At 44.5% G+C, this 22,637-nt stretch overlaps 1 protein-coding gene across 1 annotated transcript; it reads right to left on the bottom strand.

Moving 5' to 3' along the window:
* Nucleotides 1-21,604, bottom strand: KDELR1 (KDEL endoplasmic reticulum protein retention receptor 1). The gene is made up of 5 exons (XM_044281541.1): nt 21,146-21,604; nt 9,364-9,464; nt 5,481-5,639; nt 2,782-3,034; nt 1-702 (listed from the first exon to the last, which is right to left on the bottom strand). Exons 1-5 carry the CDS (start codon nt 21,234-21,236, stop codon nt 668-670), a joined length of 639 nt encoding a protein of 212 aa, XP_044137476.1. The 5' UTR covers nt 21,237-21,604; the 3' UTR covers nt 1-667.
* Nucleotides 21,605-22,637: the final 1,033 nt, after the last annotated feature.

The raw sequence follows: 22,637 nt of genomic DNA, 5'->3' as shown, positions 1-22,637 counted from the left end.
AATAGTTAACATCATTTAATGAGTATAAAACATTGAAGATTGCATAGAAAGACTGCAGTCAAATATTTCAAAAATTCAATTTCTTGGTGCCGTTGTTGCCAAAAATACATGATATCTGTGTAGCGAGTAACATACAGCTGAACTTTCTATTTACCCATTTTTTAAACACCTGTAGTTTGCAAAAGGGGATAGGCAAGAGGTTTTTATTTGATTCGGTTATCAAAGAAAGAGAGGCCCCAGCTACACTGGCTATAACAAAGCTTTAATCCACATAAAAAAAAAAAAAAAAGGGGGGGAATTTTTAGAAATCGTTACATCTCCAGCAAAAGACGGGATAGGAAATAAAAGAATCAGAAAAAAGACAGAAAGGGAATTCTAATTTGAAAGTGTCTCGTTAGATTCTCAAGGCCCAAACTACAAATAGCTGACGAACTGAAGTCCAGTCTCTTTAAGAAAGTATCAGTCAGCTTAATGGTAATTTTCTTCAGGAATCCCTCCTTTAGTATTTCTTGAGGAGTAGTGGAAATGAAAAGCAGCTCCTGTTCACTTTTGTGTCATTCCGCCCTGGAGTTTATACTTGAAGTAATATTCATCTTTCCCTTAGTCATTCGGCTCCTCACAGAGAAACGGATACACTGCAGAAGAGGACAGTCTATGCTTCGTCTTCTTATGCTGGTAAACTGAGCTTCTTTCCCTTTAGGACTAAAATAAGGAGAAGAAAACAGCGGAGCTTAAATTCTACTAGTCAAACAGGCAAATGTCCACAATTAAACAGCAAAAAAGCAATAAAAGTCCCCTGCTATCAAGTGTTAAAAATGTGAACGTTCTATACAAATACATTGGGATCGGGGGCAAATGCTCTATTTTTACAGCCCTGACAAGTTAAATTAGTTGCTGCCAAAGCTAATCGGGTGAGACTCCATAGCTCAGACCAGTCTCTGCACATGCAATGCTGCAGCCAACCACTGGAGGTTGTTGCAGCCAGTAATTGCGCATCACATTTCTTTATTTAAGTTTAAAGAGTAACTAAACCTTTACATAAACTTTCAATATGTGCTCCATAATGCTCTAATAAAACTATCTCTAATATACTTTATTCATTTTCTATTTATACTACACTTTCCTACTTAAAGCTGCACTGTGCACTGCTCAGCGGTGTACTGAGTACACATTTTATTAATGGGGCCACAGCAGCGCTGCGAGTACCGGCAGGAGCGCATACTGCATGTCAGTTCTCTCAACTTAGCAGAGAGAAGCAGGAGCACCCTCCACTCAGCTAATCCTGGCATAGTACATGGGTACAGGGTTAATGATCCTCCGGGTATTATGGGCAGGAGCAGCAATATGCGCTCCTGCCCGTACTCACAGCGCTGCTGCTGCCCATTCATAAAATGTACTACATACACTGCTCAGCGGTGTACAGAGAACGGCGTTTTAAGTACACAGGGAATGCAGCTTCAGGTAGGAAAAAGTGTAGTAAAAATAGAAAATTAATAAAGTATATTAGACAGATATTAGGGACAACATATTAAAAGTTTATGTAAAGTTTTAGTTTAGTTAAGTTAAGAGTACTCACACTTGCGTTGTGAAGATTCGGCAGGCAGTTCCGTCGCCAGAACTGCCTGCCGGATCCGGAAATCCATGTGCAAACAAATGCCATTTGTAGACGGATCAGATGCGTATCCGTCTAACAAATGCATTGAAACACCAGATCCGTCTCTCCGGTCTCATCTGGAAAAACCGATCCGGTATTGCATTTTTAAAAGGTATGCGCATACTGGAACGGTAAGTGTTCCGGAATTTTGGACAGAGAAAATACTGCAGCATGCTGCGGTATTTTCTCCGGCTAAAGAACATACAGTGACTGAACTGAGGACATCCTGATGCATACTGAACGGATTGCTCACCATTCAGAATGCATTAGGATAAAACTGATCATTTTTTTTCCTGGTATTGAGCCCCTAGGACGGAAACGCAACACCAGAAAAGTTTAACTCTCTTTTAATGGATTCATGTAATTTAGAAAGGGATACTAAATGCAGAAAATACACAACAAATCCCAGAAATCACGAATACTGTATGTGTCCCTACAGACCATCTATTTCCCCTTTCTCCTTGTATATATGTGTCTGGGTGTTAGTCAACTGGCTGCAGCAGAAACCCTCCCCACCGCCTGTGGTAGGACATCAGGCCCTCCCATATGGCTTACTGAACCTGGAAATTATTTCAGATCTGTGTTCTCTGCCAGATTTCAACGAGACTTTTAAGAGAATGCAGTTTTTTTTCTACTTTTAGGATTAATTTCTAAATTTAGCCTTCCTTTAACAGAAATTCTCACAATATGCCAAATACAATATTGAATACTGGGGCAGATTTACTAACCCTAGAGGTAGCATTAAGGCAGTCTGTCTAGGCTACACGTGAACCACATTGATTCAGGCTGGGTGATAAATTTGGTGCATGGCTAGACACTTTTGAGTAACTTTATACCAACTATTGGTGGGACAGAATTTTATGTGTAAATAGTGTGCAATTTTGGTGCAAAATGTTGCATCTCAGGCCATGCCCCCTTCCCGCTAAGTAACATTCTTTTTCTAATAGGCCACACCCCTTGGCAAGGTGGGCACAGTAGATATTTCTTGAACAAGATGCACCAAAAATGTGCCAAATTGCGCCAAAATCTGGTGCAATTTACAACATACTCCAGGTGCACTTGCATTGGTTGTATCTTATTTCTGCACTGTTAGTTTCAATGCCACAAACTCCACGTTTCAGTCTCACCTTTGGTAATGTATAGATAAAAGAAGTCACAATACAAGATCGTCTGTACAAGTCCTGCAACGATGGCAATGAGATCAAAGAATCCCTCAAACTGGTAACGCCAAATCCAATTAAAGAGATAGAGGGTACGATAAATCCCCAAAGCAAAGAGATAATGACTGGTGATGGTCTCCGCTTCCCCAGTCTTGCTGACCATAAACAGTTGGGGCAGAATTGCAACAGACTCCAGGTAGATGGAAAATGTCCACAAAATCTGTGAAATAAATGGTAGATGATAGATATTTAGTATACCTACATGACATTTACAGATGTAAGTTGTATTGTTTTCTGACTTAACCCGACTGGATGATTTACCATTTGTGTTTTTTTACTCCCAGCCCTCCCAAAGCCAAAACTTTTGTATTTTTTCGTTCACATAGCCACATGAGGCTTGTTTTTTGCGGAACAAGATGCACTTTTATGGGTTTTTATTGTACACCGTTTCCTATTCAGAAAAACTGATCTGTTTCTTTTATTCTCTGGGACAGTATGATTACAACAATACCACATACTCATATGTATAGTTTTTCTTGCATTTTAATGCTAAAAAATAAAAAAAATATAATTTTTTTTCTTTGCATTGCCATATTCTGTTTTTATTTTAACAGTATGGTCTTTTGCGCGGCGATGCCCATAAATGTTGGTTTTTAAAATTATCTATGTACTTTAATTTTTGGTAAAGGGGTGCTAAAAATTGTAATATTTTTTTAATATTTTGAAAATGGTATTTTTACACTTTTTAATAGTTCCTCTAGTGAACTATAAGAAGCGATAACTAGGTTGCATTAGCACTCATGAGACTTACACTAAATTCCTATGGAGCCCTGCCAGAGACAGGCTCCCTATAGGAACTAATGTGCGGCCGTCCTGTGCCACTTCTAAGTACATACTATATCTGGCTCCCCCGATCCTCGCTAGGGGAAGCTGGTACACGCCCAGTAACGTGCGCTCCCGGTCTTTAACGTTTCAGATGCCGTGGTCACATTTGAGCACGGCATCTGAGGGGGTTATATGTATGCAATCAACGTTATCGTCGATAGCATACATTAGTCCGGGGTTTAAAACAGCAGGCACTCGGCAGCCGCTCTGCTCGCGAGCGGACAGGCACCATTTTTAAATGCCCGACTGCCGACATCAATTTACATGGGAAGGGGTTGAAAGAGTATTCCAGTTAGATTCAGTTATCCCCTAACCACAGGATAGACAATAACTATTAGATCAATGGGGGTCCTACTACTGGGACCCCCACCCATCACGAGAACGTGGTCCCTGTACTCCCTGCAGAAACTCTGAACAGAACGGCCAATGGCACATGCGCATGGCAGCTCCATTCATTCAAGAGTTCTGAGCACTCAGCTATCTCGAGAATTTCCACTGAAATGAATGAAGAGGCCACACGCATGCCCAACCGGAGTAGATCTCCAGGAGGTACTTATTCATCAGCTTTTTTCAAAAGATGCGGAATAGGCACCAGATCTGCACAGCTCACTGTGCGGTGGCTGGTTACTGTAGCTCTGCTTCCATTTCACATGAACGGGCGCAGCGCTGCAGCAAGCGGGCACAGCCACTACACAGTGGAAAGAGCTGTGTAGTTCTGGTGCCTGGTATCAGTGGCGGAGCTTGTGAAAACAGGCGACTGGCAAGGGTGCCAGGAGTCGTACATCCGTCTCTCTCATACTGATGACCTATCATATATGTGACAGTGATCTCACTTGCTCAGAAGCTTTGTCGGGAGCAGTGAATGGAGAGCGATGCACACAAAGGATCCAAGTTCTTAGAGGGCATCTGTCAGCAGATTTGTAGCTATGACACTGGCTGACCTGTTACATGTGCGCTTGGCAGCTGAAGACATCTGTGTTGGTTCCATGTTCATATGTGTCCACATTGCTGAGAAAAGTTTTAACATATGCAAATGAGGCTCTAGGAGCAACAAGGGCGTTGCCATTACACCTAGAGGCTCTGCTCTCTCTGCAACTGCCGCACCCTCTCCAATTATCAATTACAACAAACAATTATATGACATCTCAGGTAAATCCTGTGGATACGCTAAAGAGATATATAGGAACTGATCCAAAGGTTTCGGCTTCTTCTAACCTCAACGTGCGGCTCTGGCCGGTAGCACGCATGTGCAGGGAGAAGCTACGCTGTAACCAAGAAGAGGGGTATTCAGTGTGACGTCACACGTGCAGGGATACTGCTTGTATCCCTGATGAAGGAATCTGAGTATTCCGAAGCGCATTGGAGGAAGTGTGGACTCAGGAGGCACCCGTAAAGCGTGTGATGTCACGCTGAATACCCGTCTTCTTGGTTACAGCGTAGCTTCTCCCTGCACGTGCAGTGCTACTGGCCGGAGCCGTATGTTGAGGTTAGAAGAAGCCGAAACTTTTGGATCAGTTCCTATATATCTCTTTGGAGGAGATCAAACACAAAAAAGACTCACCCTACAGCTTGAAAGGCAAGTGTATTTTAGTGTGCCTTATAATAATACAGTATTGTTTGATACTCAATTAGTCAGCGCGGGTTCACGTTTTTTAACTATTTATTTAACATCAAGAACTCTTACTGTAGAAATAAAAAATGAGCAGAAGGTGATGACGGTGCTGTATATAATGATAGAGGGCAAGACAATAAAGACGTATGAATACAGTATTGCTACTTACCTCTAGTGGAGTGAAATCATGATTAACAAGGAAAGCCAAAATAGCCGTAGGAACAATAAGGAACTCCACACGGAAGGTATCATGGTTCCCATCATAAGTCGCTTTAAATTTATTGTAGATCATCCATACTGTGGCATACGAACTAGCAACATATACAAGCTGGAACAGAGATGTTTCATTAGGACACCAAAGATGAGGTAGAGAGCAAGCACCTTCCTCCACCAAACATTTCCAGCTTCATAATTAAAGGGGTATTCCAGTTGTGAATAGGCAACAACTATTAGATTTTTACAACCGGAATAAACCTTTAACCAATACAATCCATTACCAAAACTTTAGAAAATGACACATGCAACTGGATTCCACACCAGATACCTAATAATACAGTCTAGTGAGGCAGTGTATGGTAACGTAGTAATTTCTATTCTATTGGGTTTTTAGCATGGTGGATAAAAATGTATGATTTAAAAAATATATAAAAATCAGATTTTCTTTATTTAAATTAGATTTTTTTTATATTAAATGCTTTGAGGAAAATATATTACCATCCAAAGGTAATTCCCATCATGAAATAAAGATTAGTTTTTTTTATTATGTAGAATAAGGCTGTATATGTTAATTTTTTTTTGGTAAATAAATTCCATTAATCCATTCACAATTTCACGCTCTTCCAGAGCTTTATGTAAGATTATTGGGCAGTTTCTCTGCCTACAAGATATTATCACAGATGCTTGGTTTACTTTTGCAGTTCTCAAAATTGAATTGGACTCAGCAGAGATCACAGGCCTCTTCTTCACAGCAAAAATGTTATAACATGAACAGAGTTGAGAAAAAGACCTTAATCCTAACTTCTAGAAACCTATGAATACAGAATCAACCTAATCAAACTAATATGAAAAGTTATTATTCTAAAAATCTTCATCTATTTGCATATTATAAGTTATACCAGCAAGAATTAGTCTTTATGTAGAAAACTATGATTTAAATCAAGCCTTACTGACTAGTGATTCAAATCAAATCCACCCTGGCTTTTAGGGCTTGTAAGAGACCCCTTATGGGAATGGTGACAGACTGTCCCTAATGGGACTGTCCCAGTGATAAGTGTCTGATCAGTAAGGTCCAACCGACAGGATTCCCCATCAAATCACAAGAAAGGAGGACCCGCAGCAGTCAAGCATGGACACTGCCACTCAATTCAAACCCTAAGAGACTGGCGGGGATAGCCAAGCGCTATACTCAGCTGTCTTCAGCAGTCCAATAGACTGAGTGCCAGCGGCGGGGCCTCACAGACCAGACACTGATGACCCATCCTGTGGACTGGTGTAGGTTAAAACTTACATAAAGAAAATTACACAAAATTCCAAAAATAAAAACCTTACAGTGTAGAATACATTAATATGATAATAATATAGATAATAGAAATAATGTACAACTAATAGATAATAATCTAAACAGGCTCCAGGGCCACAGTTCACTCATTTCGTAATATTTCTTTACAACACACTATTTTTTCTTCTTATCTCTACAACAGTCAAAGTCCTTCCTCTACCACAGAGCCCCATATCTCCTGGGGCTTAAAGGAGCTGTCTTACTTCAGCAAATTATTAATTTCATTATTAATCATGTAGATAAGGTTAATACAAGGCACTTACTAATGTACTATTATCCATATTGCTTCCTTTTGCTGGTTGGATTCATTTTTCCCATTGCATTACACTGCTCGTATCCAGGGGTTATGACTAGGGTTGTCACGATACCAACATTTTTAGTCGATTTCGATACCATAAAAAAGTATTGCGATACTCGATAACATGAGAAAAAAAATGAAACACCAAAAATGCTGCATACATTCTGCATTTTATGGAACGTCCGACCCATAATCGAACAGTCCTATCCTATTTTTTGGGGAGACAAGATGACCAAAAAAAAATGGCGAATCGCGCAGTTTTTTTTCTGTTACGGCGTTCACCGCATAGGAGATTTTTAAAATATTTTAATAGTTTGGACTTTTCAGATGTGGCGATATGTAATATATAAACAATAAATAAGTAAACATATTTTATATGTAAAATTGGGAAAGGGGGCGATTTATACTTAAAGGGAGTCTGTCACCTAATCTGAGCCTTTTAGACCGCTCAGATCATGTTATAGACTCCTTTGCCCTCATTACAATGGTACCTTTATTTGTTCTGTCCCTCGCCGAGATCTTAAAAAAAAAAAAAAAACTTTTTAAACTTATGCTAATGAGAGTCAGCAAGTGCCCAGGGGCGGAGTTACTGCAGCAAGTGCCCAGGCCCTTCAGTGATGTGCCCAGAAAGCCACACCTCTTTGACTCTTCTGACCCGCCCCTGATTCCTATTACCTCCTCCTCTTCCTCCCAGATCTCACTCCTGCGCCGCTTCACATGTCCCGCACCTGCTCACTGCTGTGGGCAGAGGAACAGGTAGTTGGACTGTGCATGCACCGGTCTGTAGCACGAAATCCAGTGGGCAGAAGTCACTAGCGGCAGCAGAGGACTGCAGTGAAACCAGAGAAGGGGCGGGTCGGCAAGTCTGGGCGGGAGACTGCACCACCAATAAGGAGGGAGTGAGGGGACCCGGGGGGGCCGCACTGCCCCACCAATGAAGATAATTAACATTTAATACAGAAGGCAGGTGCTGGCGGCAGAATCACATAGCCAGCACTCGACCTCTATGACGGGGAACTGCGATTAGCAGCAGTTAACCCCTCAGGGAGACTGCTTCCTTCTCCCCTGTGCTGCTGAGAGCAGCGCGTGCCATGCTCTGTGATACTAGGCTGCGCAGTAGGCGAATTCCAGTATTGAATCAATACCGGTAGAAAAATATTGATTGGGTATCGATAATTCCATACCCGGTGCAACCCTAGTTATGACCATCTTGTAATCCAGCCACGGTAGCCATGCTTGCACACTATAGGAAATGGCACCAGCATCTCTCATGGCCAGGACTGTGGGAGTGTGCATAGGCACACATGTCCAGCAGCTCATGTCTCAGCCACCTAGTATCTGCGCTGCAGCAGTGGCCGTCACCCCTAGATACAAGCAATGTATAATGAGATGGAAAAATTTATCCAGCCAGCAAAAGAGGCAATATGGACAATTACAATACATTAGTAAGTGCCTTGTATTAAAAGGGGTATTCCCATCTTAGACAATGGGGGCATAGTGCTAGGATATGCCCCCATTGTCTGATAGGTGTGGGTCCCAGCTCTGTTATGGAAAGTTATGCGTGTGCAGCCGTCCTCCATTCATTTCTCTAGAGGGCTTGGCTATTTTCGTCGGCCCCATAGAAATGAATGGGAACAGTGGCCAAGCGGTGCGCTCCCATTCACTAGTATGGGGAGAGCGCTTGGCGGTGGCCGGACCCTGGGTTTCCCAGTCACTACTCTTCCCGCTCCGTTCTCGGCGTAGGTGGGACCAACACCTATCAGACAATGGGGCATATCCTAGTGATATGCCCCTATTGTATGTGGTGGGAATACCCCTTTAACTTTCTCTACATGATTAATTCCAATTGCTTAAGGGGGTACCACAACTACTAGCAATATTGCTGAGGTCAGTTACTGGCTGCAGCGCTCCTCTGGATGTACGCCACATCATCGGTGCCGGACAAGTGAACACAGGGTAGTAACGGGATGGTTGGTTTCCTGCAGGTTCTCCTGGACAAACCCTTTAAATGATAAAAGTCTGTGCCTGCACTAGAGACAGCTTACAGCAGGTTTCATACATTGAAAACGTCCCTGGTTCACACTGAAAATTGTATTCTATTTTTTTTAAAGCGATTTTTGCAAAAACATACAAAAACTACATGTAATGATGCCCAATAAAAGCAATAACGCACATGACACAATGGAGAAGCATTACCTTCATAGAGGTATTGTAGAGGGAGATAAAGTTAGTGAACAGGTCTAAGTATCGACTGGTGAATACAACCGCAAACAGGATCTGGCTCTTCCCAGAGATGCCTAAAATAGAGAAATCAACGTGAATTATACTGCGTCCAGTCTCATCGCTTCTTCCTATAATCTGTGTGTTCTACATAGAAAATCATCCTCCCTGCTTTGCCGATTTCGCACATTGTTCTGTTCCCCCTATGCGGTGTATTATATCAGGATGGCAGGTTTGTACGCTTTGTGTGTGTGGGGGGGCGCCTTTCCCCAAAGAGAAAAATGTTCCTGACACTTTCATGTTCCACAACATTTGTTTAATATCTGAAATATAATTCAACAACCTGTTCGTCAATATAAATTTCAATTAGGACTCCTTGCGAATACCTTCTTAGTATGCGGCTGGGGATGGGCCGCTCCGCTTTATCAAAGCAGCTTTAGTGTTAATATCCCCAGAGCCTCCTCAGTACGACTTGCAGAGTTAATGGCTCCTGGAGTATATATCTTTATTCTGTGCATGTCATACTCATTCACGCTGAAGTGCGGCCAGGTATGGCAGAAGGCTTACCGGGTGATCAATATAGTCTAGGAAATCCAAAAAGGAAGCTAAAACCATCACTTACTGAGATCTACCAAACAGAAGAACTGGGCAATAAACTGATTGTATATCCTGTATACTCATTTACTAGTACCCATACCATAGAGTCAGTGGGTTGGAAGACGGCAAAGGGGTATTCCCATCTGGGATACTGATATCTTGTTGATAGGATATGCCATCAGTGCCAGATCCCACCGAAGTGGAGGAGAGAACACTGCATACGCGTGGCTTGCTGTCCATTGATTTCCCAAAAATAGCCAAAATATCAGAGAGGTGAATAGAGCGCAAGCGCAGCCACTTCTCCAGTCACTGCTATGGGAGTGCCAGAAATAGCCAGCCCAGATATTTTCTGAACTTCCATAGCAGTGAACACAGTGCGGTTACACAAGCGCAGCTGCATTCTCTTAACTTCATGGGGCCACGTTCTGGAGATAGAAGCAGGTCCCAGAGGTATATTCTAGCGGGAAGACCCCTTGAGTACATGTTATGTTACAGGGGTAGGCAACCTCTGGCACTACAACTCCCAGCAAGAACTCTCATACAAATGAATGGAGCATGCTGTGGTTTCACAACAACTGGAGTGCCAAAGGTTGCTGGCCCCGTTATATCTTTTAACCCCTTAACGCAAAACGATTTACATACGTATATCATCTCTGGGTATACTTGATGCAGAATGCAGTAAAGTCATCCTGATCGCACAGGCATAGAAGCTGTGCCTGTGCAATCTCAGTGGGAACTGACAGTGTAACCGACAGTCAGGATTAGTGATGAGCGAAGCGAGCTATGGATGCTACATCCGAAGTCGCTTAGTTCAAAACTTCAGAATAATACTGCACGGAGATCTGTCTCCGTACAGTATTAGAATGTATGGGCTCCGACGAGCTGAAGTTATTCACAAAGTCGCACGTGACTTCCTTGAATAACTTCAGTAGTTGATTTTTAAAGTGGAAAACCACTTTATAACTTGGAACTGAACTTGGCTTTGGTTTCGACTGGTACCTCAGAACCAAAGCGGAGTTTGGTTCCAAGTTTTAAAGTGGTTTTCCAATTAAAAAAATCAACTACCGCAGTTATTCAACTTTGCGAATAACCGACTTCGGCTCATCGGAGCCCATACATTCTAAGGGCTCATGCACGAACGTAAGGGCTCCGTGCTGCGGACCGCAAATTGCAGTCCGCAATGCACGGGCATAGACCGTGGGGCAGCCACATGCTGATCGCGGACCCATTCGCTTGAATAGGGTCTGCGATCCGCATCCGACGGTCCGCACAGCAAAAAAGTAGTGCGGATGCACGGCCAGAAACACCACGGAAGCACTCCGTTGGGCTTCCGATCCGTGCCTCCATTTCGCATCTCTGTGATTGCGGACCCATTCAAGTGAATGGGTCCATGATGCAGAATGCACATGGCCGGTGCCCGTGTATTGCGGACCTGCTGTATGGGGGCCATGTGCATGAGCCCTAATACTGTACAGAGACGGATCTCCGTACAGTATTAATCTGAAGTTTTGGAAGAAGCGACTTCGGATGTAGCATCCAAAGCTAATCTAGTCAGGATCTAGCTCCATGGCTGGGATGGGCGATAACTCCATTCTCCACTGTTTAAACCCTAGATGCCATGGTCAATACAGATGACGGCATGTAAGGTACTTGTCACAGTGACTGGCACCCCCGGTGGTCTCCTTTTGCAACATGATTGTGGGGCGCAATAGGTTGTCATTAGAGCCAAAGATCTAGCAATGGCTTCCAGGCCTGCCATCTATGGAAGCCTATTAGGCCCTGCCAGAAGTAGCACAGTCTCTCCTCACTGTTAAAGATGGCCTCAACAAAGTCTATGAGGCAGTCATCAGCAGTGAGGAGAGATAGCACTCAACTGAGCTATTCTAACTTCTCATCTTGGCTACTGGCGGGGGTCTCAGCACTCTGACCCCCAATAATCATAACCTTTGATATGGCACTATGACATCAAAAGTTTTTGGAAATGTCTTTACTGTAAATTCTGAGCCTAAAGGCACTAGCTTTACCCAAAGTACTGTGCTTTTGTAGCCTCCTGAGCTTCTGCGAGTCGGTTCCACTAGCCCCAGCATATAATGGACTATAGGAATGCAGCCGTGTGTTTTCTGTATCTTAGAGATGACACGTGGTGTAATAGCCACTGAACTGGCTGGATTCTCTGCTGCTGCGAATGGTACGAGATTCCACAGGACCAGTGCAATATACAGGGTTACTCTAAACCAATAAAATATCTACATTAACTGGAAATATAAGCATGAGCTACAGTACTATGGTAAAGGCTTACTTTTCTTTTTAATCATGACCGTTGTTTCCGTCCCCTAACCCAATGGTGTCATCACCCAGAATGGTATATAATTCCACAATGTGAAAGCATATTCCCACTTTCAAAGAGTTAAAGTAGCACTCCCAAAAAATCATTTTCTGACCTATTAGAAAAGTAGATGATGTAAACTGTAGTGAAGGTATTTTTCTTATCAATGACTGTATTTGTGAGTTATAACCTCCCATCTGATCCTCAGCTGTGTCATGTGACCAACTCTCTGATCCCCAACTGACACAGGACAGGAATTCAGTTTCTTCTCTATTCATTCCTATGAGACTGACTTTGAGGCTCCCATAGAAATACAGAGAGAAACTGACTTCCTGTCCACATATAAGATGCTGTGTTAGGCCGCATGCACACGACCAGGGTGTGTTTTGCGGTCTGCAAATCGTGGATCCACGAAACATGGATGGCGTCCGTGCACGTTCCGCAATTTGCGGAACGGCACGGACAGCCTTTACATATAACTGCCTATTCTTGTCTGCAAAGCGTGGACAATAATAAGACATGTTATATTTTTTTTGCGAGGCCACGGAACAGAGCAACGGATGCGGACCCATTTAAGTGAATGGGTCCGCATCCGAGCCACCGTTGTGGACCAAAACAACGACCGTGTGCATGATGCCTTATTTGGAAAGTCAGTGTTAGTCACATGACACTGCTGAGGATCAGAAGGGAGGGGATAGCTCACAAATACAGACACTGGTAAGACGATTACCTTCACTACAGTTCACATCATGTACCTTTCTAACTCACTATTCTTCTGATGGACTCACTGGGGTAGATTTACTAATGGTTTTGAAGTGCAAAATTAGACTGGACAGAAGAAATCTATCATAGTGGCTGATGCTGGATGATGAAACAAAGGTACCACCTATTACAGCTGCATTCACTATCCTGCTTTTGGAAACACTGGGGGAGATTTATCAAAACTAGTGGAAAGGAAAACTGGCTTAGTTGCTCATAGCAACCAGATTCCACCTAGTAGTATTAATGCTAGACGCATCAAATACATGTGCACTTGGCCGGCAGCCGCAGGTGCCCCTCTGAATTCAGCTGTATTGCTGTCCTCAGGACTGTGATATGGTTGAATACTGCACAGGGGCGGCACTACAGTATTGCTGGTCCCATCTACTCCTGTTGTCCTTGCCTACTTGTGTTTCCCAGCCTTCTGTCAATTTAGTACCACCTACAGCTTAGGTCCTCTTTTAGTTTTTTTCCAGAGCCACTTTAAGAGCTCAGGCACACAAAAGTATTTTTTCTCCATGTCTGGGCCACAAAAAACACATGGTCAGTATTTGTGTAACAACAACTACGTTCCCACTCTGCCCCATTATACTGTATATAGTACTTATCCTGAGTTACATCCTGTATATTACACTCCAGAGCTGCACTCACTATCCTGCTGATGGAGTCACTGTTTACATACATTACTTAGGCTACTTTCACACTAGCGTTCGGGCGGATCCGTTCTGAACGGATCCGCTCATAATAATGCAGACGGAGGCTCCGTTCAGAACGGATCCGTCTGCATTATTTTTAGCATAGAACAGCTAAGTGTGAAAATAGCCTCGTACGGATCCGTCCAGACTTTCAATGTAAAGTCAATGGGGGACGGATCCGCTTGAAGATTGAGCCACATTGTGGCATCTTCAAACGGATCCGTCCCCATTGACTTACATTGAAAGTCTGGACGGATCCGCACGCCTCCGAACGGCCAGGCGGACACCCGAACGCTGCAAGCAGCGTTCAGCTGTCCGCCTGTCCGTGCGGAGGCGAGCGGAGCGGAGGCTGAACGCCGCCAGACTGATGCAGTCTGAGCGGATCCGCCTCCATTCAGACTGCATCAGGGCTGGACGGCTGCGTTCGGGTCCGCTCGTGAGCTCCTTCAAACGGAGCTCACGAGCGGACCAGCGAACGCTAGTGTGAAAGCAGCCTTAGGCCTCTTTCACACGACAGTATGTCCATTTCAGTGTTTTGCGGTCCGTTTTTCACGGATCCGTTGTTCCGTTTTTTGCTTCCGTTGTGGTTCCGTTTCCGTTCCGTTGTTCCGTTCCGTTTTTCCGTATGGCAAATACAGTATACAGTAATTTCATATTAAAAATTGGGCTGGGCATAACATTTTCAATAGATGGTTCCGCAAAAAACGGAACGGATACGGAAGACATACGGATGCATTTCCGTATGCATTCCGTTTTTTTGCGGACCCATAGACTTTAATGGAGCCACGGAACGTGATTTGCGGCCAAATATAGGACATGTTCTATCTTTAAACGGAACGGAAAAACGGAAATACGGAAACGGAATGCACACGGAGTACATTCCGTTTTTTTTGCGGAACCATTGAAATGAATGGTTCCGTATACGGACCGCAAAAAACGGCCCGCAAAACGGAAAAAAAAAACGGTCGTGTGAAAGAGGCCTTATCCTGTATCCAGAGTTAAATCCTGTATATTACACTCCAGAGCTGCACTCACTAGCCTGCTGGTGAAACCACATACATTACTTATCCTGTATCCTGAGTTACAGCCTGTATATTACACTCCAGAGCTGCACTCACTAGCCTGCTGGTGAAACCACATACATTACTTATCCTGTATCCTGAGTTACAGCCTGTATATTACACTCCACAGCTGCACTCACTAACCTGCTGGTGAAACCACATACATTACTTATCCTGTATCCTGAGTTACAGCCTGTATATTACACTCCAGAGCTGCACTCACTAGCCTGCTGGTGAAACCACATACATTACTTATCCTGTATCCTGAGTTACAGCCTGTATATTACACTCCAGAGCTGCACTCACTATCCTGCTGGTGAAAACACATACAGGTGAAACTCGAATAATTAGAATATCACGCAAAGTTCATTTATTTCAGTAATGCAATTTAAAGGGAACTTGTCACCTCAAAAACGCATATAAAACTGCCAGCATTACCTTATAGTATCCCCCAGTCTGTTCATAATCATATGTTTGGTAAGCACGCCCCCTAACTGTCCCCTTTTGTTTGATTGACAGCCTGAAGTGCGGCCGGGATTGCAGAAGTCTCATGCATGCGTGGCTGAAAGCCGGCTAACAGCGGTAGCTGGAGACGGGATCGCGCCTTACCAAGGAGCGCACTGCGCATGCACGAGACTTCTGGCTGTCAATCAAACAAGAGAGGGGACGGTTAGGGGGCGTGCTTACCTTGACTTGAAGCAAGGAAGCCGCTGCCCCCTTGACTTTTTACGTTATAAATTTTACAGCGTTCATTTTTCGTTATAAATAACATCTTTATTCTCTGGGTCAGTACGATTACAGTGATACCAAATACAGGTTTTTTTTTACATTTTGCTACTTTTTTTGCAATACATATTTTTTTTTTGCATTGCCGCTTCCTAAGATCCATAACTTTTTTATTTTTCTTTCTATGGAGTTGTGTGAGGGCTTGATTTTTGCAGGACAACTTGTTTTTTTCATTGGTGTCATTTTGGAGTAAATGGCGCTTTTTGATTACTTGTTACTACGTTTTTTCGGTGGCAACTAAGAATAAATTAGCAATTCTGTCTTTTATTAATTTTTTTATGGTGTTCACCGTAGGGGATAATTTACATGATATTTATGTAGTCCGGGTTGTTTCGGACGCGGCAATACCAAACATATAAGGGAAACTTTTTTTTGCTATTTTTTTCATTAAAAAGCGTATTTTCAATGGAAAGAAAGACAAATTTTTTTATGGGATTTTTTTTATTGAATAAAGGAGTTGTTTTTTTACCACTTAATAGTCCCATAAGGGGACTATAACAGACAGTGTATTGCATTTTAATGGCAATGCTATTCTAACATTGACCAGAAAGGCGCAGCCGGCTGGAAATTACTGAAGGCTGGTCTGGGGCCTACATCAGACCCCAGGCAGCCTTCACATACATCGGCACCCCGCGATCGCATTTGCGGGGTGCCGATGGGAGACAGAATGAGTCAGCTCCCTCTGTCAGAAATTTACACGTGGCAGGCGCCATTGCCCGCTGCATGTAAAGTGTTAAACAGCCCGGGTCGGCACTCCTCCCGGTCCGGGCTGTTAGGCTGGGTTCACACCTGAGCGTTTTACAGCGCGTTCCTACGCGCTGTAAAAAGCTCAACAAGGAGAAACCAATGATTCCCTATGGGAATGGTTCACACTTGGGCGTTTTACAGCGCGTACGATCGCGCTGTAAAACGCCCGACGCTCCAAAAAGTACATGAGCGACTTTTGGGGCGTTTGTGGCCATAGGACACTGTAGTGAATCACACAAACGCGCGTCAAACGCGCGTTTACTATTACAAAAACGCGCATAAAAATGTGTGTCAAAAACGCGCGTAAAACGCGCGTTTGCGCAACGCTCAAGTGTGAACCCAGCCTTAGAGCAGGGTCTCAGCAGGGTGTGAGAGCCGGGTCCCCGCTCCCCGGGGGATCCGTGCAGCGATTAGACTGGGCCGCCGTAAAGAAGGCCCAGCCTAAGGCCCCTTAGTGACTGCCGTAAAAACACGTATGGGTGGTCACTAAGGGGTTAAAATTCATTTTCAAGTAGAAAAATCTAATCTTGAGACTTTGGTAATAAGAAATTTACCTCGCTGTAGCCCATACATGAATCTCCATACAGCATTAAAGCGAACCTTTCACCTGCATTTCACTTAAAAAACTATCAAAAGTACCTTATAGATCATCCTCATTGTGTTATCATACAGTCTTGTCCGGCTTTTCTGCCATGTATATGCATGAAAAAAATCGCCTTATAAAGTACTCTTCTCCAGCTCCACAAGTCACAATAGGGGGTAGCCCTTCCCTCACTCCGGGCTGTAACTCCCCTGCCCTAACCCCGCCTCTATGCAGTCTAATTCACACCCGGCTCAGTCGCCGGGACCGCGCTTGTACAGGCGGCGCATGCGCCGTCGGCCTCAGTAGCAGCGTGATCCCGTCTATCGCGCGGACTCAAGCGCGATCCTGTAACTGAATTAACTTCTATCGTGACTTGTGGAGCTGGAGAAGAGTACTTTATAAGACGATTTTTTCATGCATATACATGGCAGAAAAGCGGGACAAGACTGTATGATAACACAATTAGGATCATCTATAAGGTACTTTTGATAGTTTATTAAGTGAAATGCAGGTGAAAGGTTCGCTTTAAGGGCTCATTTAGATGGCCATATATACGGGTCTGCATCCATTCCGTAATTTTGCGGAACGGGTGCGGCCCCGATTGTTTCAATGGGGCCAGAAAAGCTGTCCGCATCCATAATTATGTTCCACGGCCCCGCAAATAATATAGGAAATGTCCTATTGTTGTTCGCAATCGCAGACAAGAATAGGCATTTCTATATAGCGCCTGCCTTGTGCAGTCCACAAAATGCAGAACACACATGGCTAGTATCCATGTTTTGCAGATCCGTAAAATTTGCGGACTGCAAAACACTTGCGGCCATCTGAATGAGCCCTAAAACGAAGTTTGGAGCAAAGCGACTTTGGATTTAGGATCTGAAGCTTGCCTTGCTCATCCCTAGTATTTTCAATATCTTATTTACTGACTAACACGGTACATTTACAGTTGCAAGAAAAAGTATGTGAACCCTTTGGAATTATCTGGATTTCTGCACAAATTGGTCATAAAATGTGATCTGATCTTCATCTAAGTCACAACAATAGACAATCACAGTCTGCTTAAACTAATAACACACAAAGAATTAAATGTTACCATGTTTTTATTGAACACACCATGTAAACATTCACAGTGCAGGTGGAAAAAGTATGTGAACCCTTGGATTTAATAACTGGTTGAACCTCCTTTGGCAGCAATAACTTCAACCAAACGTTTCCTGTAGTTGCAGATCAGACGTGCATAACGGTCAGGAGTAATTCTTGACCATTCCTCTTTACAGAACTGTTTCAGTTCAGCAATATTCTTGGGATGTCTGGTGTGAATCGCTTTCTTGAGGTCATGCGACAGCATCTCAATCGGGTTGAGGTCAGGACTCTGACTGGGCCACTCCAGAAGGCATATTTTCTTCTGTTTAAGCCATTCTGCTGTTGATTTACTTCTATGCTTTGGGTCGTTGTCCTGTTGCAACACTCATCCTCTGTTGAGCTTCAGCTGGTGGACAGATGGCCTTAACTTCTCCTGCAAAATGTCTTGATAAACTTGGGAATTCATTTTTCCTTTGATGATAGCAATCCGTCCAGGCCCTGACGCAGCAAAGCAGCCCCAAACCATGATGCCCCCACCACCATACTTCACAGTTGGGATGAGGTTTTGATGTTGGTGTGTTGTGCCTCTTTTCTCCACACATAATGTTGTGTGTTTCTTCCAAACAACTCAACTTTGGTTTCATCTGTCCACAGAATATTTTGCAAGTACTGCTGTGGAATATCCAGGTGCTCTTGTGCAAACTGTAAACGTGCAGCAATGTTTTTTTGGACAGCAGTGGCTTCCTCTGTGGTATCCTCCCATGAAATCCATTCTTGTTTAGTGTTTTACTTATCGTAGATTCGCTAACAGGGATGTTAGCCTATGCCAGAGACTTTTGTAAGTCTTTAGCTGACACTCTAGGATTCTTCTTCACATCATTGAGCAGTCTGCGCTGTGCTCTTGCAGTCATCTTTATAGGACGGGCACTCCTAGGGAGAGTAGCAGCAGTGCTGAACTTTCTCCATTTATAGACAATTTGTCTTACCGTGGACTGATGAACAGCAAGGCTTTTGGAGATACTTTTATAACCCTTTCTAGCTTTATGCAAGTCAGCAATTCTTAATTGTAGGTCTTCTGAGAGCTCTTTTGTGGGCGGCATCATTCACATCAGGCAATGCTTCTTGTGAAAAGCAAACCCAGAACTGGTGTGTGTTTTTTATAGGGCAGGGCAGCTGTAATCAACACCTCCAAAACATGGTAACATTTAATTCTTTGTGTGTTATTAGTTTAAGCAGACTGTGATTGTCTATTGTTGTGACTTAGATGAAGATCAGATCACATTTTATGACCGATTTGTGCAGAAATCCAGATAATTCCAAAGGGTTCACATACTTTTTCTTGCAACTGATTAATATATATATATATATATATATATATATATATATATATATATATATATATATATATATATATATATATATTACTTTACTCCTACAGTCAGCATGGACTGCACAGCTGAAGAGGACAATGACATGTGCCTTCACTGTACGCCCAGGCTGATGTACCACGGGTCTGGACCCCTCCAGATCATCCAGATGCCCACAATACATGTGTGGCACCAGGCAGCAAACTGAAGATTTGGAAGATGCAGCATGGGATGTGTACCAGAAGGGCGGCTGCAGCCTCTGTTAGAAGATGGTAAGTTCAGAAGTGCCATGAGAGGGAGCCTATTCTTAAATGGGTTTGCACTCATTTCCAGACCTCTCAGACTGTTGGGTCCCTCAATCCCGGTTTGTTCACTCCACACTTGACATGACGCAGTGATTGGCTGCAGTGTTGTCATACATGGATGGACCCAAGACAAGCAGTAGAAGGCTGGGAGCGAACAAACCGGAACCTAGCACTGGGAATCATGTTAATATGATCACCAACGCAGGTCTGACCATTTAGAGGTCTGGAAATGAGTGCACCTCTCCTCTAAGGGCTTACTGAGGAGAGCAGTCAGCGAGTAACAGCAGTACTACTGCCCCCTCATACTCTCCTTAGCTCACAGTGACATAGCAGGAGCTAAAGGATACAATACTACTCCCAGGAAGTAGTAGTGTCACAGTGCTGTCACTCCAATCACCATGAAGGCTCAGCCTGAAAGATTTCATGGTGCCCCGGTGCTGAAAAAAAGTGCTGCCAGCACCTTCATACCCAAGCACCCGTGGCAGGCTGTGCTGACCGCTCCCCCGCCAAACACAATAAGGGTCTGCCTGTAATGTACCGCTAAGCCTAACCGGCAGTTCACAGCCACATCACTATTTCCTCACATCCCGCCACCTACTGCACTGGCACACAATCCCGCCCAGGCACTGTGCTGTCCCCAGCCATGCTGGGAGCGCCAGTTACCCTTTAAACCAGGGGTGCACAACTGGTTGGGGGCTAAATTGCCAGACTGAACCAATGACAAGGGCCGAAAAAAAATTCATAACGGAAATACTGTATTTATGGCAGATTGTACATAAAGTATATACCATTAATTAGCAGCGAGGCCAGTCCCTGGCCGCCGTGGGTTACCGGCGAGGCCAGTCCCTGGCCGAGTGGCCGCCGTGGGTTACCGGCGAGGCCAGTCCCTGGCCGCAGTGGGTTACCGGCGAGGCCAGTCCCTGGCCGCAGTGGGTTACCGGCGAGGCCAGTCCCTGGCCGCAGTGGGTTACCGGCGAGGCCAGTCCCTGGCCGCAGTGGGTTACCGGCGAGGCCAGTCCCTGGCCGCAGTGGGTTACCGGCGAGGCCAGTCCCTGGCCGCAGTGGGTTACCGGCGAGGCCAGTCCCTGGCCGCAGTGGGTTACCGGCGAGGCCAGTCCCTGGCTGCAGTGGGTTACCGGCGAGGCCAGTCCCTGGCTGCAGTGGGCTAGTAGTCAGGCACATATTGACAGGGACCAGGAAGTGGGGAGACCTGGAAAGCATGGGGATCAGGAGCAGCAGGGAATCTGGAATAGGCAGATCAGTTGCCTTCCTACATTAATCTGTGGTAAATGGAGCCGCCACGTCATCAGAGCCGCTCTTTCCTTCCAGAAGAGGAATCAGCTATGACCGCCCGCACAGGCCCCGGTGGGGCACACGCTGACCGTCCGGTAGCCCGGTGATCCGGCCCCTGCCCGTTCACGTAGCGCACACTGCTGCTCTGCCTCTTACCGGCACAGGAGCGGGACTTCCAGATCTTCAGCAGCAGGATGAAGATGGCGGCCAGGTGGGAGATGTCCCCCAGGAACCTGAAGATGTTCATGCTGAGCCGGGGCACTGATTGCCGGGGTGACTGGTCCGGACGAGGCGGTGATGTGGACTAGGCCTGTGTGTGGGAGGAGGGAGGATTTCCGTCACAGGAACCAGGAACTGCCTGCCTGCGGTACCGGCTCTGACGTCCTGCGCGGCCGAGCCCGTGACAGGCTGCGGGGAACTAGCCGCCGCTATCACCACGTTCACGGGGTTCTTCTTGCGTTTCTTTGTTGCACTTCGAAAGACGCAGCTAAAAGTGAGGCCCCGTTCACACCTGCGTTGATTGAAACGATAGTTTTTCTTCTTTTTGCATTATGATGTGACTCTAGGGCTGTATTTACTCGTTTAGCCCTTAACCCTTTAAGGACAGGCCAAGTTTAGCATTTTCATATTTTACTTTCCGAGACCCATAATGTCATACATTTTCACATAGCTGGGGCAATTTTTATTTATTTTTTTACTACCACCATTTCCCCAATATTGTATTGAAAAATAGTAAAGAAAAATCTTTCTGTGGTTAAATTTCTATAGCTTTTATTTTGTTTTACTGCTTAAAAAATAAATAAAAAAACTTTTAAATAAATAAAATTTGCATCCTCATATTGTGACAGCCATAACTTTTCATATTTTGTCTACAGAGCTGTTCTAGGTCTAGTTTTTGCAGCTGTGGTTTATATTGATACCATCATGGGGCACATATGACTTTTTAATCATTTGCTTTATTTTTATTTTTTTCATTATGACTTTCACCGCACAGGAAAAATAACTTTTCACCTAAAAGGCTCTGTACACCTTTGGGGGCAATTTTCTATTGCATTGTACTCAATATGAGATAAAAAATCATTTTTTCAATTGGTCTTTATTACAAATATGGAATCCTTTTCTCTGTACAGAGCTGAGGTGCTGTGGTAGCAGCCTGTGGATTTTCTCTCTTTTCCGTCAGCTGGGGAGCAGACAGGCTCCTTATCTCTGCTCTCTGACGTTATAAACACCCATTGTAGCTCAGTTCTATCTTACTAATAAAAATGTGGCTTAAAGGGGTTGTCCAGAGCTGAACCCGGACATACCCATATTTTCACCCCGGCAGCCCCCCTGAACCTAGCACGGGCTCTTGTGTTTTCAATAACACACTGCCGGGCGGTAACTTCCGCCCAGCAGTGTGTTCGGTGACGTCACCGGCTCTGAGGGGCGGGCTTTAGCTCTGCCCTAGCCGTTCTACTGGCTAGGGCAGAGCCAAATCCCGCCCATCAGTGCCGGTGACGTCACCGGGGTTCCTGTCAGCCCCATAGAGAGCCCTGGTACGTCACCGGAACTCAGAAAAATGCCTTTGCCCTGCGCAATTTAGCATCGAAGCATGAAGCAAAGGAGAGCATCGAAGCATGAACTGCTCCGATGCTCATGTCAGGGGGGC

This window comes from Bufo gargarizans, chromosome 2 (genome assembly GCF_014858855.1).
Source record: "Bufo gargarizans isolate SCDJY-AF-19 chromosome 2, ASM1485885v1, whole genome shotgun sequence".
In the NCBI taxonomy this organism is placed as follows: Eukaryota; Metazoa; Chordata; class Amphibia; order Anura; family Bufonidae; genus Bufo; species Bufo gargarizans.
The sequence above is the reverse complement of the archived record's forward strand: the minus strand, read 5'-3'. Positions and strand labels throughout refer to the sequence as shown.

What these genes read in the sequence shown, in the direction of transcription:
- KDELR1 (XM_044281541.1), bottom strand. Translation starts at nt 21,236, where the DNA reads ATGAACATCTTCAGGTTCCTGGGGGACATCTCCCACCTGGCCGCCATC. An exon ending in GAAGTCCCGCTCCTGTGCCG is followed by an intron (nt 9,465 to 21,145) that starts GTAAGAGGCAGA and finishes TCTCTATTTTAG; the next exon opens with GCATCTCTGGGAAGAGCCAG. An exon ending in TCTACAATACCTCTATGAAG is followed by an intron (nt 5,640 to 9,363) that starts GTAATGCTTCTC and finishes TCTCTGTTCCAG; the next exon opens with CTTGTATATGTTGCTAGTTC.